Source organism: Bubalus kerabau, chromosome 4, assembly GCF_029407905.1.
Source record: "Bubalus kerabau isolate K-KA32 ecotype Philippines breed swamp buffalo chromosome 4, PCC_UOA_SB_1v2, whole genome shotgun sequence".
Classification (NCBI taxonomy): Eukaryota; Metazoa; Chordata; class Mammalia; order Artiodactyla; family Bovidae; genus Bubalus; species Bubalus kerabau.
The window spans coordinates 168382296-168394684 of record NC_073627.1 but is presented as its reverse complement, the minus strand read 5'-3'; the positions used below and the strand labels follow the sequence as shown (position 1 = coordinate 168394684).

At 38.5% G+C, this 12389-nt stretch overlaps 1 protein-coding gene across 2 annotated transcripts in view; it reads left to right on the top strand.

Moving 5' to 3' along the window:
• The window catches only part of TMEM245 (transmembrane protein 245), an 82734-nt gene that overhangs the window by 47905 nt on the left and 22440 nt on the right, over positions 1-12389 (top strand). For both annotated transcript variants that reach the window (XM_055579250.1, XM_055579249.1), the window contains 4 exons: positions 852-983; positions 5019-5141; positions 5270-5415; positions 11927-12027. In XM_055579250.1, the coding sequence (XP_055435225.1) occupies positions 852-983; positions 5019-5141; positions 5270-5415; positions 11927-12027 (502 nt within the window). The remainder of the gene's footprint in view (positions 1-851; positions 984-5018; positions 5142-5269; positions 5416-11926; positions 12028-12389) is intronic.

Below are 12389 nucleotides of genomic sequence, written 5' to 3'. Positions count from 1 at the left end.
CCTCAGCCACTTTGAGCTTCCTGAATGGTCCAGGGAGGTCAGTCAGTGTTTTAAAAGCATAGGTTTATAAGTGGGTAAGTGCATTGCTTTCTTTACCTCTTTTACTAGGACCTAATGTTTTCTTTGCTAATGAAGATTGGTATCCCTGGGTTTTTTGGAAAACTGCGAAAATGGAAACACATGTAAAATGTTAAGAATCTACTTCTATTTCTAAATTTTAGCCTTACTAGTCGCTTTGTTTATTCATCACCCTTCCACATCTGTTATTCTTGCATATATGCCAATGTAATTCTTTCCCCGATAGACAAGTTAGATTTCTCCTTTGCACCCTTCTCTTTCATATTCTGTTTTTCCCTCTTTTATTGAGATATGATTAATACATACCATTATATTTAATATTGCTTTTAGCTATACTTTTTCATATTTTATTTCTCTCAGCTCTCTTTAGTTTGTTTGGAAGAGTAATAAGGTAGATGAGGAAAGGAGGGAAAAAGCAAAAATGGGAGACTAAAAGAAAGGTTAGAGGGGAGAAGGGGGGAAAATAAGATGAAAGTATATGCTGTGTTCATGTTCAATTGAATATACTGACGAGTAAAGTGTGTTCATGAACATGCTTAGGAGGGATGCACTTAAGCTAGGCTGAGACACAGTAGCTAGAATATAAACAGAGAAATATATTTCGGGTCTTTTTGATGGAGTTCTTTGTTAATTTCTGATATAATACGAAGTTTTTCACCTCTGTGTATTTACTAAACTGCTCAAGTGGACCTGAAACAAAGTAGGCTATTTATATGTCTTCTTGTCTTCAGGTTAGGATGGGGATTTCATGTCTGAACTGTTTTGTTCCACAGAATGTATCGCACTCTGGAAGGCACAGAGGGCACAAGCTGCACATAAGTCGTCAGAATAGCTGGCTGGGGGACATTCTTGACTGGCAGGATATCGCTTCGTTTGTCCATGAGAACATTGAGACGTTTCTTTCGGTAAGAAATAGTATTTTTTAACTAAATTGGACTTAGGAAAAAACAGACTCTAATTCCCAGGTTTTTTTCACACTTGTAAATGTCTTTCATCACCCTGTTTTTTAATGCCATGAGATTTTGCAGTTTTGAGAGTTCTAATTGCACCAGAAAGATGTCCCAAAGCCATAGGCCTCGAATGTAGCTCCCCTGACCCTCCTCTGTGGTTGAAGAGTAACCAAGAGATGCCGACTCAGGAAGCGTGCACGATGCTGTGGCTCCCGGGCTCTGAGAATGGTGTCCTCATTCCCTAGACTGATCAGGATGCCCCTTGTTGAACCACTAGCAAGGGAAGCCGCCTTTGGTTGGTGAAGTCCTTTGGCAGATAGAAATATGGTTCCAGTTACAATAGAGAGACTGGATGTTTAAAGGCTTAGATTTCTGTCATCCCTCCTGTCCTTCCTTCATGCGCCATCCACCTCTGCTTGCTTTCCAGAAGATCGGAGGCAGCAAGGAACAGTTTGCAGTGTTGCTGAGTTTCACTCCATAGCGTACTTCATGAGGTCTCTCGGCCTGTGGCTTTTCACAGAGATGAGAAATCCTCTCTTGTGAATAAACTTGTAACTCTTATCATGTTAATAAAAATGGAGGTTTGGGACTTCCCTGGTGGTCCAGTGGTTGGGAAAAGCCCTTCCAGCGCAGAGGGTGCAGCTTCGATTCCTAGTTGAGGAGCTAGGGGACCCCATGTGCCTCGGTGCCAAAAAACCAAAACAAAATGGAAGCAGTGTTGTGGCAAATTCAATAAAGAGTTTAAAAAAAAAAAAAATGGTCCACATTAAAAAAAATCTTTAAAAAAATAAAATTTTTTAAAAAGTGGAGGTTTGCTGTGCTAGATGTTTTTAAATTTTAATTTTTATCAGGACAAGAGATGACCATAGCTGAAAAGTCAAAGATGCTTGAAGGTGTTAAATAGTGAATAGCGTTGCCCCTGCTCTGTGCTTCCCCCTTCAGCCTCATTCTCCAGAGCTCTGCATTCTTTTAACTTTCTCTGTGTATTTACCTCTAAATTTCTAAAATAATATTTATGCTGCTCTTCCTTGGTTTCACAGTGTTATCTTCAGCTTCTGACATGGAAGATGGAGATACAAGTCTCTCAGTGCCTCCTTACTGCTCCCCTAGGGTTTTCTTATGACTCTGTTGGGCCCTTCACCCATTCCTGCACTCACATTTTCCCGTCCTCCCAGTCGCCTAATATAGCTGTGATAGTTTGACGTTAAATCTAGAAATTCATGTCCTTCAGTTCTAAGAATGTTGCTTTTGATAATCCCTTCCCTCTGTTTTCTCTAGTCCAGTGGCTCTCAAACTTTTTGGTCTGAGAGCTCCAAAGAGCTTTTGCTGATGTGCATTCTGTTGGTATTTATTGTATTAGCAGTTAAAACCGAGAACTTTAAAAATATTTAACAGATGACTAAAATATAACGTTACTTGTTGACATAAAGAACATGCTTTTTGTGTTTGAAAAATAATCATTTTCCAAAACAAAATAATGATTTAGTGATAAGAGTGGCTTTCATCACATTTTTGCAAACCTGTTTAATGTCTGGATTCTCATGCTTGTTCCTGTACTCAAGTCTGTTGGAATATGTTGTTTTGGTTGAAGTATGTGAGGAAAATCCAGCCTCACACAGATATGTAGTTGGAAAAGAGAGGGAAGTCTTTTAATAACTTTTTCAGATCATGGTGACAATTCTTTGATACTACTCTGACACTTAACAGATGGTATTTCTTTAAGGTTAGTTGCAGTGTGGGATTTGAAAGTGTTATCAGTGAACTTTTTCTACTCTTATATTAGGGTCCATGGATCTGTCTTGGCTAGGAATGGATCTTTCACCCTTACATGATTTTGTAATGTGCACTGGTCATTTGGAATTAGTGTTCACTAATTTCTAAATATTGACATATTTTATTATACAGTATTAAAAAAAAAATCACGTTCTTTAACATCACCACCTATCTCATCAGAAAAAATTTTAAGAAACGTCAAGGTCAGCCCTTGATTCAGTTTTTTAGTTTTATAATACCCAACATCTATTTCTTATTTTCTGAACCTTTCTTCTTAATCCCTTTGAGTACATAGAAAAGTTACTGGATTGTGGCTGGCAACTACCAGTCTACAGTTAATGTATTCCGTTAATTTCTTAAGAATTACCACAGCGTATTTCCTATCAGTTTGACCCAGAAACTTTTTTTTAAAATTTTTAATAAAAATTCCAAAAGACTGAATTCCCCAAAAGAATGCTTGTCAAAATCACAAGTAAGGGCATTGTTGGTTTGTTTCTTAGAATCAGTGGCATTATTCATTCATTCTTTATCCCACAAGGTCAAACAGTCAGTCATGCATATTTTTGTAGGCATCATGAAGCATTTGCAAGATTTTATGTAAGGAGTTATTGTAAATGAAACTAGCCTTCCAAACTCCTCTCATGAAGGCTGCGCTGAGGTTTGCAAGAAACTTCGAGGACAACAAAATATGCCTTTTATAAGTCGTACATTTGAGGCAGGAAAGGAATGGATAGGCCTTTCATAGAACAGATGGTATAACTTGGACATATGACAGAAAACAGAATTTCTCTTTTGAAAAGGGCACCAAAATAAAACAGATATTAGGAGTTCTGGTGCCCAGCTCTGGTTCCACTTATTAGCTTCAGGCCCTTGGGCAAATTTTTTAAAATCCCTGAGCTTCAGTTAGTATATCTGTAAAACAAAGATGATATCATCTCCACTGCTTCCCTCACTACCTTGCTGTGAGGTTTAGGGAAGCATTTTGAAAGCTATGATGGAAGGTGTTTTTCTGATCATCTTGCTTCCATGTTTTTCATTAAGAGAGAGGATAGTCCTGTCAATATGAGTTAGGTATTGACCATCCAGTGATGTCCATGTGTTCAGTCATCTCTTGTGTTGTTGGAAAGAGGGTGTTTGGTGTGACCAGTGTGTTCCCTTGGCAGTACTCTGTGAGCCTTTGTCCTGCTTCATTTTGTACTCCAAGGCCAAACTTGCCTGTTACTCCAGGTATCTCTTGACTTCCTACTTTTGCATTCCAGTCCTCTGTGATGAAAAAGACATCTTTTTTTTCATGTTAGTTTTAGGAGGTCTTATAGAACTTCACTGAACCGTTCAACTTCAGCTTCTTCAGCATTAGTGGTTGGAACATAGACTTGGATTACTGTGATATTGAATGATTTGCTTTGAAAATGAACAGAGATCATTCTTTCATTTTTAAGACTGCACTCAAGTACTGCATTTTGGACTCTTGTTGACTATGAGGGCTACTGCATTTCTTCTAAGGGATTCTTGCCCACAATCGTAGGCCCACAATCTTGCCCACAATCCCCTCATGGGGATAATAATAGAACAGACATTATCAAGTAGGACTTTAAATTCATGAAGAGACAGGAAATGGAAACATGTAGGGGTACTATAAATATTATACATCTTCTTTCAGTAATACTTAACATGTATTAATATCTGGTTCTAGTGAATTTGCTGGTAGATCAAATGAACTCAGTAGGTCTTAATATAGGGTCATATCTATCTGAGGAAAGATTTTCAGTTGCAGAGCTCTGACCCCATCTGTTCATTTTGTTTTTGTGACTTCGGTTCGTTTCTGTCATTGTGACGTTAGTGAAGTCATTGAAGTGATGTTTTATATTTTTCGATTGTTCTAAGTTGGAGATGGCAAGGTGGTAGGGGAGGTGAGTAATAAGGCAGATATTAGAATTTCATGGCCTGCACTTATGGTCCTACAAGCTACATCCAATCACAGGTTACATTCTGGCATGTTCTCCTGTAGGTATTTTTTCTCTGTGTGCCACGTTCACATAGTTATAATCATGCTGTGTATAAACTTTTCGTGTCTGGTGTTTTAAACAGAGCATTATATCATCAGATATATTTCTGTGTTACAGCAGGGATGTTTTAATGGCGGCCTACTGTTTGCAGTAGGTTCACCATGATTTACCTAACCATTTTCCTTACTGAGCGTCGTTCAAATATTTGCAGATCTTAGAGTCTCTGTGGGTTGTCATGAGCCGGAACGTGAGCCTGCTCTTCTCCACCGTCACCACGCTCCTGACCATTCTCTTCTACAGCGGGACTGCCCTCCTCAACTTTGTCCTGTCGCTGGTATGTCCACACAGCCAAGCACATGTTGCACGCCTTCCACAGTAAAGCATATTCTTGGTTCCGCTTGTGTTTCCTTCCTGTAGTTTCCAAATGTGGTATTTTAGGAGATACTGTCCTTTGTTTTGCAGATAATTTTCCTGACCACACTGTTTTATCTGTTAAGTTCCAGTGATGAGTACTACAAGCCAGTCAAGTGGGTGATAAGCCTGACACCACTCTCTCAGCCAGGTCCTTCTTCTAATATTATTGGCCAGTCTGTGGAAGAAGCTATCAGGTAGGGATAAGATTTATGCTGTTCTTACTTCCATCAGAAACTGCTCTCCACGAGAGGCCTGTTTTTCTGTCTTCCTAGCAGCATTCAGTGCTAAATAACTGAGGGGCACTGGTGTTTTCAAATATTTTAAATCTCTTTTGTGAGGATAACGTAAAACATTTTCAGTGTCCTGCTCTCAAGTCTGTGATGTACAAAGATCCAGTGGCCTGTCCTCATCAGCTTTCCATCCACAGGCTCTTACTCTAGCTCCTAATCATCACGTGGTTTATTCAGGAGAAGCCCCTCCTGCACCACACGTACACCTCACCTTCTCTCAGAAGCCTCCTCGTACTCTCAGGAATTCTGACTTTGCTCATGGAGGAGAGTAGATGGCCTTCCTGTTTCTTCCTATTGCCCTCTGCAGCCAGGCTGTGCCCTCTGCAGGGGGTACTTTGGATCCTAGAAATGAGAAATTTGGAGTTATCTCCAAATCATAGGCTCTGTGTGAATCATAGATTCTGTCCAGAAACTTCTATCATGTCATCTCATAACCATGTATCACAGGCTTGACTTCTGAACGAGCTGATTCTTCAACTTTCATTCTTCATATTCTCTTCCCAAGTCACTGACTCCCTTTTCCTTTTCATCATGTCAGATAGGGAGAAGCCTTTTGCAGCCTTGTTTCAGCTCCTTCCCCAACCTTTGTCCCTCATTGTTCTTAACTCATTAATAAGACTTTACTTCATTTTGACTTCTGTTGAATAGCTACTCAAATTAAGTCCTCATGTTATCCATGAGAGCTTGTTTTTTTAATAAGTTGTTAGGCGTCTTAAGCTTCTCTGAATAGTGAATCTTCAGCTGGCATTTCTATTTCCACATACTTTTAAGAAAATGGTAATTGCTTCAAACTAGTCTTCCACAGAAATCTTGATTTGACCTGATAATTTTGTCTGACTGATTTTGGCTCCCCGCCCCGTGTTCATGTAACAGCTGATGAGGATACCACTTTAATCTTTGGAAAGTCCTTGGTTACATTCAAATAGCATGCATGCACCTAAACTGTATTTTTCTCTGGAAACTTTGCTAGGTTTTTTCCCTCTTGTTCCTCGTAGACTTTATTAGACAGTTGTTGTTTCAGTCACTAAGTTGTGTCTAACTCTTTTGCGACCCCATGATCTGCAGCCCGCCAGGCTCCATTGTCCATGGGATTTCCCAGGAAGAATAGTGGAATGGGCTGCCATTTCCTCCTCTAGGGGATCTTCCTGACCCAGGGATCAAACCCTCATCTCCTGCATTGGCAGGAGGATTCTTGATCACTGAGCCACCTGGGAAGCCGTTAAGTGGGACAGTAAGTGGGATTAAAAACAAGAAAGCTCGTATCCCCTTGGTGCTCTCAGGGATCCACCTGGAGCCATCCATGTAATTTTTCCAAGTTTGGGACTATGCTGTCTACTGTAACACCTTTCAGGGTGAAGTTGTCTTCAGGAAAGATACTTTTTGGTTTCAGCAACCCTTCTAAGCCTATTTGACCTTTGGTTATCATCTTTATTAATCTAGCAATAGATTAGTTTATCTAAGTGACATTTGTCTGACTCAGATAAGTTTATGCAAATATTCTCACCAAAAAGGAAAAATAACTTTGTTTTCCCAGTAGGGTAAAGTTATGGAATCAACCATATCAAGGCTGTCAGAATCCTCTAAGTGATGTTACTTAAGCCAAGTCTTACAGAAAATTATCTAGCTTGTCTATAAAGAACTTAAAGAAAGATACTACATTTTCCTGACATAACCTTTATTGGCATAGCTGACCATCCTCTGAATATCTGTCACTGAGTAATTTTTTTCCACACCAGATAATGCCATCTCCTTTGTTTTAAACATTACTCTTTAATGTCGTGGTTTCTTGGAATTGGTAAGCAAAGCTGTGATTTGCACCCACATCCAGCTGATGGAGATCACACATTCTTCTGGTATACCATGATGCTTTCCTTCAGGAGGAAGTGGTTGTGTCAAAATTGATGAATTAAGTTTGTGGTACTGTTAACATTATTCAGCTGGACACATGAAGCCGGCAGCTAAAAATTTAGTTCTTTGCAGAGAAAGACAAATACCATATGATAGCACTTATATATGGAATCTAAAAAAAAAAGGATGCGCACGAACTTATTTACAAAACAAATAAACTCACAGACATAGAAAACAAACTTGATTACCAAAGGGGATATGGAGAGGGTCAAATTAGGAGTTTGGGATTAAAATATACACACTACCATATATAAAATATAACTAGGACCTACTGTATATCACAGGGTACTCAATATCTTATAATAACTATAATGGAAGAGAGTGTAAATATGTGTATATATGTATGTATAAGTGAATCACTTTACTGTACACCTGAAACAAATACAACACTGTAAACTGACTGTGTTTCAGTGAAAATTTTTAAAAAATTGAGGTCTTTGTTTCAGGAAGGAATTTGAGGTTAGAGAGAGTATAGTCATCTACAGTGATATGAGGAAATATATATCTCTTTACAGGGTAGATTTGCTTTATCTTCTTGGGATTGTACACATTAATTATGTGCTGTAAATGTAGCCCATGTCTTGGTTCTAATGAGTACTCATACAAAAAACCATTCATTTTATTTTTAATATGGAAAACATTTTAACAACCCTCAGGAGCAGTACAACAGTCCTAATTGTTCTCAAAATTGATGGATTTCTGTGAGTCTGAAAAATACGGTGCAGACAAGATAACTTGTTACAGGCTGGGCCATTTTTCTAAGCACAACTCTAAAGTTATATAAATTATAGATTATAATTCAGGATGATTTTTAGCAGTCTGAGTGCTTTTTACTTCTTTACTGGGTCAAATTCAAGACTTAAAATATGCAGTTTTACATAGATGCCTCTAAAGAAATTTCTCATGTATGTAGGATAACAATGAGCTCTAGTTCCACAAACTGTCAGTTTTTTCGCTCTTAGGGATTATATTCAAGATGGAATATGTTTCTTCAAGGAGACAGATTTTAAGAGGGAAAAATATTCTATAAATGATCGTGAAAATATTAGTACAATGTCTTGAGGCTGTAGTTTTGTCTGTAAATTATCAGTTATATCAGATTTTATAAGCACCAATCATTAGTCATCATCATTGTTACAGTTAAGTGAGTTATTAGACTCATTTCACATTATTCATTAATAAGTTAAAAAGCGGAATTGAAATTGGGAGTGAACTGCATGTCCAGACAGTGAAAGTGTCTTTGTTCTTCAAGCTTTGCCTTCTGAAATATGTGGCTATTTGATATAAACACTGTCCCATTGAATTTCTGAACCTTTGTTATTTTTCTCCATTCTGGATAAGTGTTCCTCTGTCCTGACTGCATTTGTGGTTGGGTTTACATTTCATGAATTTTTGAGTTCGTGGCATGCGTCCTCTACCCGCAAACCACGTTCCTGCCCTTAGAGCATGTCGTGCCCTGCGTCTGCACCACGCCCTCCCTCCCCGGCGCCCCGTCCTGCTTGCTCTGGTGGGGGTATTGCACATGACTAAGTTGCATGTTGTCACGGCCTCAGTGCAATTTAGTGTGTGTGATATTTTCACAGGAGTGCATGCACACGGGTATGGCTCTTGCTTGTGGGATTACGGCTTTTCAGGGCCGGCGGGTGGGGGGGCCCTAGAGATCAGTTTGATGGGAGAATGCGTGTACTGTGAGATTTTCATTTGGAAAGTAAACATGCTTCCCACCTCTAGTTTTGCAGAATTGAAAATACCAGGGTTAATAGAAATCAATGTCAATCATTTAGTAAATCAGTATTTCCAGTTTTTACTGGAAATATTAAATATTCATTGGAAATTGTTGTAGATTTAAGATTATGAATATTGTTTAAATTGAAATGTATAAGGAAGAGTTTAAAGCTGTCAGAAAATATATTTTCACTTATTTGAAGAGATTTCCTAATGCTGTAATAGAGAGGCAGAATTTCATGCATATTCGGGGAAATTAAATTAATTTGTTTAAAGTAATTTATTAATAATTTAAGCTAGAGTTCTTAAATAATAACCAAGTCAGTAAATATAATGCCTTTTTCACTTGCTTGATTAAAGATCAACCTAATAAGCCTAAACTTTGCTTCAGGTTTCTAAGGTAAATAAATGACTTTTAAAAACTTCATATTTAGTTTCTCTTTGTGGTGCTTTAAAAATTACTAAATTCATTTTATTAGTCTTATAATAGAACTAGTGTTGAGATACAAATGTTTGCTATTTGTCCGTGCAACTCAAACAACCTCTTGTTGATTTTTTTAGTTAGTGCTAGAGGAGTAAGTATCCATGATTGGTAGGGATTGTCAAAGACACAAAACCGTGTATTAACTATATTAAAATATTGAATTACTCTTTCCCACCACCACGGACTCCACATGGTTTCATGTGATGCCTCTGCCATAGGCTTGTGTGTGAGACTCACTGTTACTTCCAGTGGGACGGAAGGTGTCCGTGGGAGCAGCCCATCCTGAGCCACTTAGCAGCACACTACGTCTGTGTGCACAGCATGCTTTCCCCTTCTGGAAATCCAGCGTCAACGAAGTTTCTGTCCGATTTACTGTGAAACTGGATCTCTGGAGTGGCTGGTAAATCAGGAAGGGGAGGGAGTTGTAATGAAGGGAGCTGGCGGATCCTTTTCCCAATTGGGTTTGTTGTTGTTTAGTTCCTAAGTTGTGTCCTACTCTTTTGTAGCCCCATGAGATTTCCTAGGCAAGAATACTGGAGGGGGTAGCAATGCCCTTCTCGAGGGGATCTTCCTGATGCTGGGTTTGATTGCAGATCTCCTGCATTGCAGGCAGATTCTTTACATTGCAGGTGGATTCTTTACCATCTGAGCCACCAGGGAAGCCCTCTGGGAATACCATACTATAGTGATTTTCTTCCTACTAGGGGAATGATTTCATTATCTCCTGGACTAGTGTATCTTTGTCCTTAGGTCCCTTATGAGAATACAGCTCATTGCCCCATTTTTTTCTAGGCTTATGCCTTGGGGTATCTTACCCTTTCCCATGATTGGGATTTTTCTGGCATATCTCAAATTTCTTATCCCAAGTTTGCTGTTAAGCCTTGTCTCTTGTTTCCAGCTGCCTCCAGGGTATTTCCATCATCCTTTTTTTGGCTAAACATGGCCCAACTAAACATATTCCCTTTTCTTGCATGTTCTTTCCTATTCTGGGTTTCTCCATGACTTTGATACACTGCCATTCTTTCTCCCTCACGTTGAAAACCCAAATCTCTCATGTTCCTTTTTTCTTCCATGTTTTCTATTCAGTTACTCTTCAGATCATTTATATTTCCTGTAGGCCATGTCCCTTCCTTTCAGTCTTTTTGATACCTCTTCCATCTGTGTCCTTATTGTAAGAGGTCATACAACACCTTTAAGATACTTTTGAGTGAAAGCCGCTGGTCAGTATGACAGGATTTTACAATTTGGGAGCCACTCTGTCACCAAGTCCGTGTCTTAGACCGGTATGAAATGACTGAATCACCAGGTTCCAGAGTTTGACTTTACTCTCAGAGTACCCCTCTTGGGATGCTTTAGAAAAGCTTTGTGTGTCCTTCTCTGTATACAGTGTCACCTTTGCTGCCACAGTCTCTCCTTTTTTCAGTTACAGACAGCTTTTCCTTCTCTCCTGAGTATATGAGCGTGCCTCCCGTGTACCCACAGATTCCTTGTTTTTGTGACTTTGTGATACCTTGGGATGATTTTAGGTTTGTTGCCTTTGTGTTCTCTCTGAGCAGTTCCTTATTTCTCCTCCTTAACACAGTCCTACCTTAAGTCTTCCAACTGAAAAGCAAAAGTGAAGTACCCGAGATTACATATTTTCATTCCTATTAATCATTGAATGTGTGTGCCTGTTTTTACACCTCTTGTATTGTAATCTCAGGTGTTACTTTGGAATTAATAAGATTTATCTTCTGTAAATTCTCTCCAAGTGACCTGCATTGTTTGATACCATTTTTAGACATTACTTTGTAAGTTGGGTTGCATGGTTTAAGAAATGTGGAAACATTTTGTTAACAAAAGAAGAAAGACTGATGAAGTACCAGTTATATTATCCCTCACTTGCTCTTCCCAAGGGGAGGGCTGGTCACAGCCTGGATGTCTCAGAATTTAATTACCTCCTCAGAAATAAGATAATCACACTTACTTTTCTTTCTCTTTATTTTGGTGGTGAGTAATCTGCTTCAGAAGTGAAAAGCTGATGAGTTATTTCAGTGAATAGGGTATCTTAAGGTTTTTCTGTTATCTTTTTATTAGTGAAATTTAAAGAACAGTTTAGTAAATCTATTGCAAGGTTTAAATAGAAGATTTGTATATTTTATTGAAATAAAATGAAAACAGCATTCTCAGGCCACTGGAAAAATGGAAGCTATTATCAGGTTTGGAATAAAATCTAGAAGCCTAGAAATAATTGATTTTTCTGAATCCCAGTGTGATACTGTGTTTATTTTGATTCCACTTTCTCTTTGGACATTCTAGAGGGGTGTTTGATGCTTCCCTCAAAATGGCTGGCTTCTATGGATTGTATACCTGGCTGACTCATACTATATTTGGCATCAATATTGTGTTCATACCATCAGGTAACAACTGTACCATAACTTCTGCTGTGCTCTATTTAAGGAATATTAAACCATTTTCCATGTCTCGTCATCTTCGTCAAACTTGAAATGCTAAATTTTGATATCTAGTCTAGATTAGCAGCAGAAATGTGATTTGTAATGTTTGTTTATTGCTGTGTCCCCAGTAGCTAGAATAATACCCAGTACATAGTAAACACTGCATAAGCAACAAATATTTGTTGATTGAACATACTATTCTGAAAAGGGTTGATTGTGAAGTAAGGTCCTTCAACTAGCAAGGTTATTTGTGGTGGGTTTTTTTTTTTGTTGTTTTTCGATACACTTTATTAGAAAGAAGCAAGGTAAGGAATATATGTTCTCAT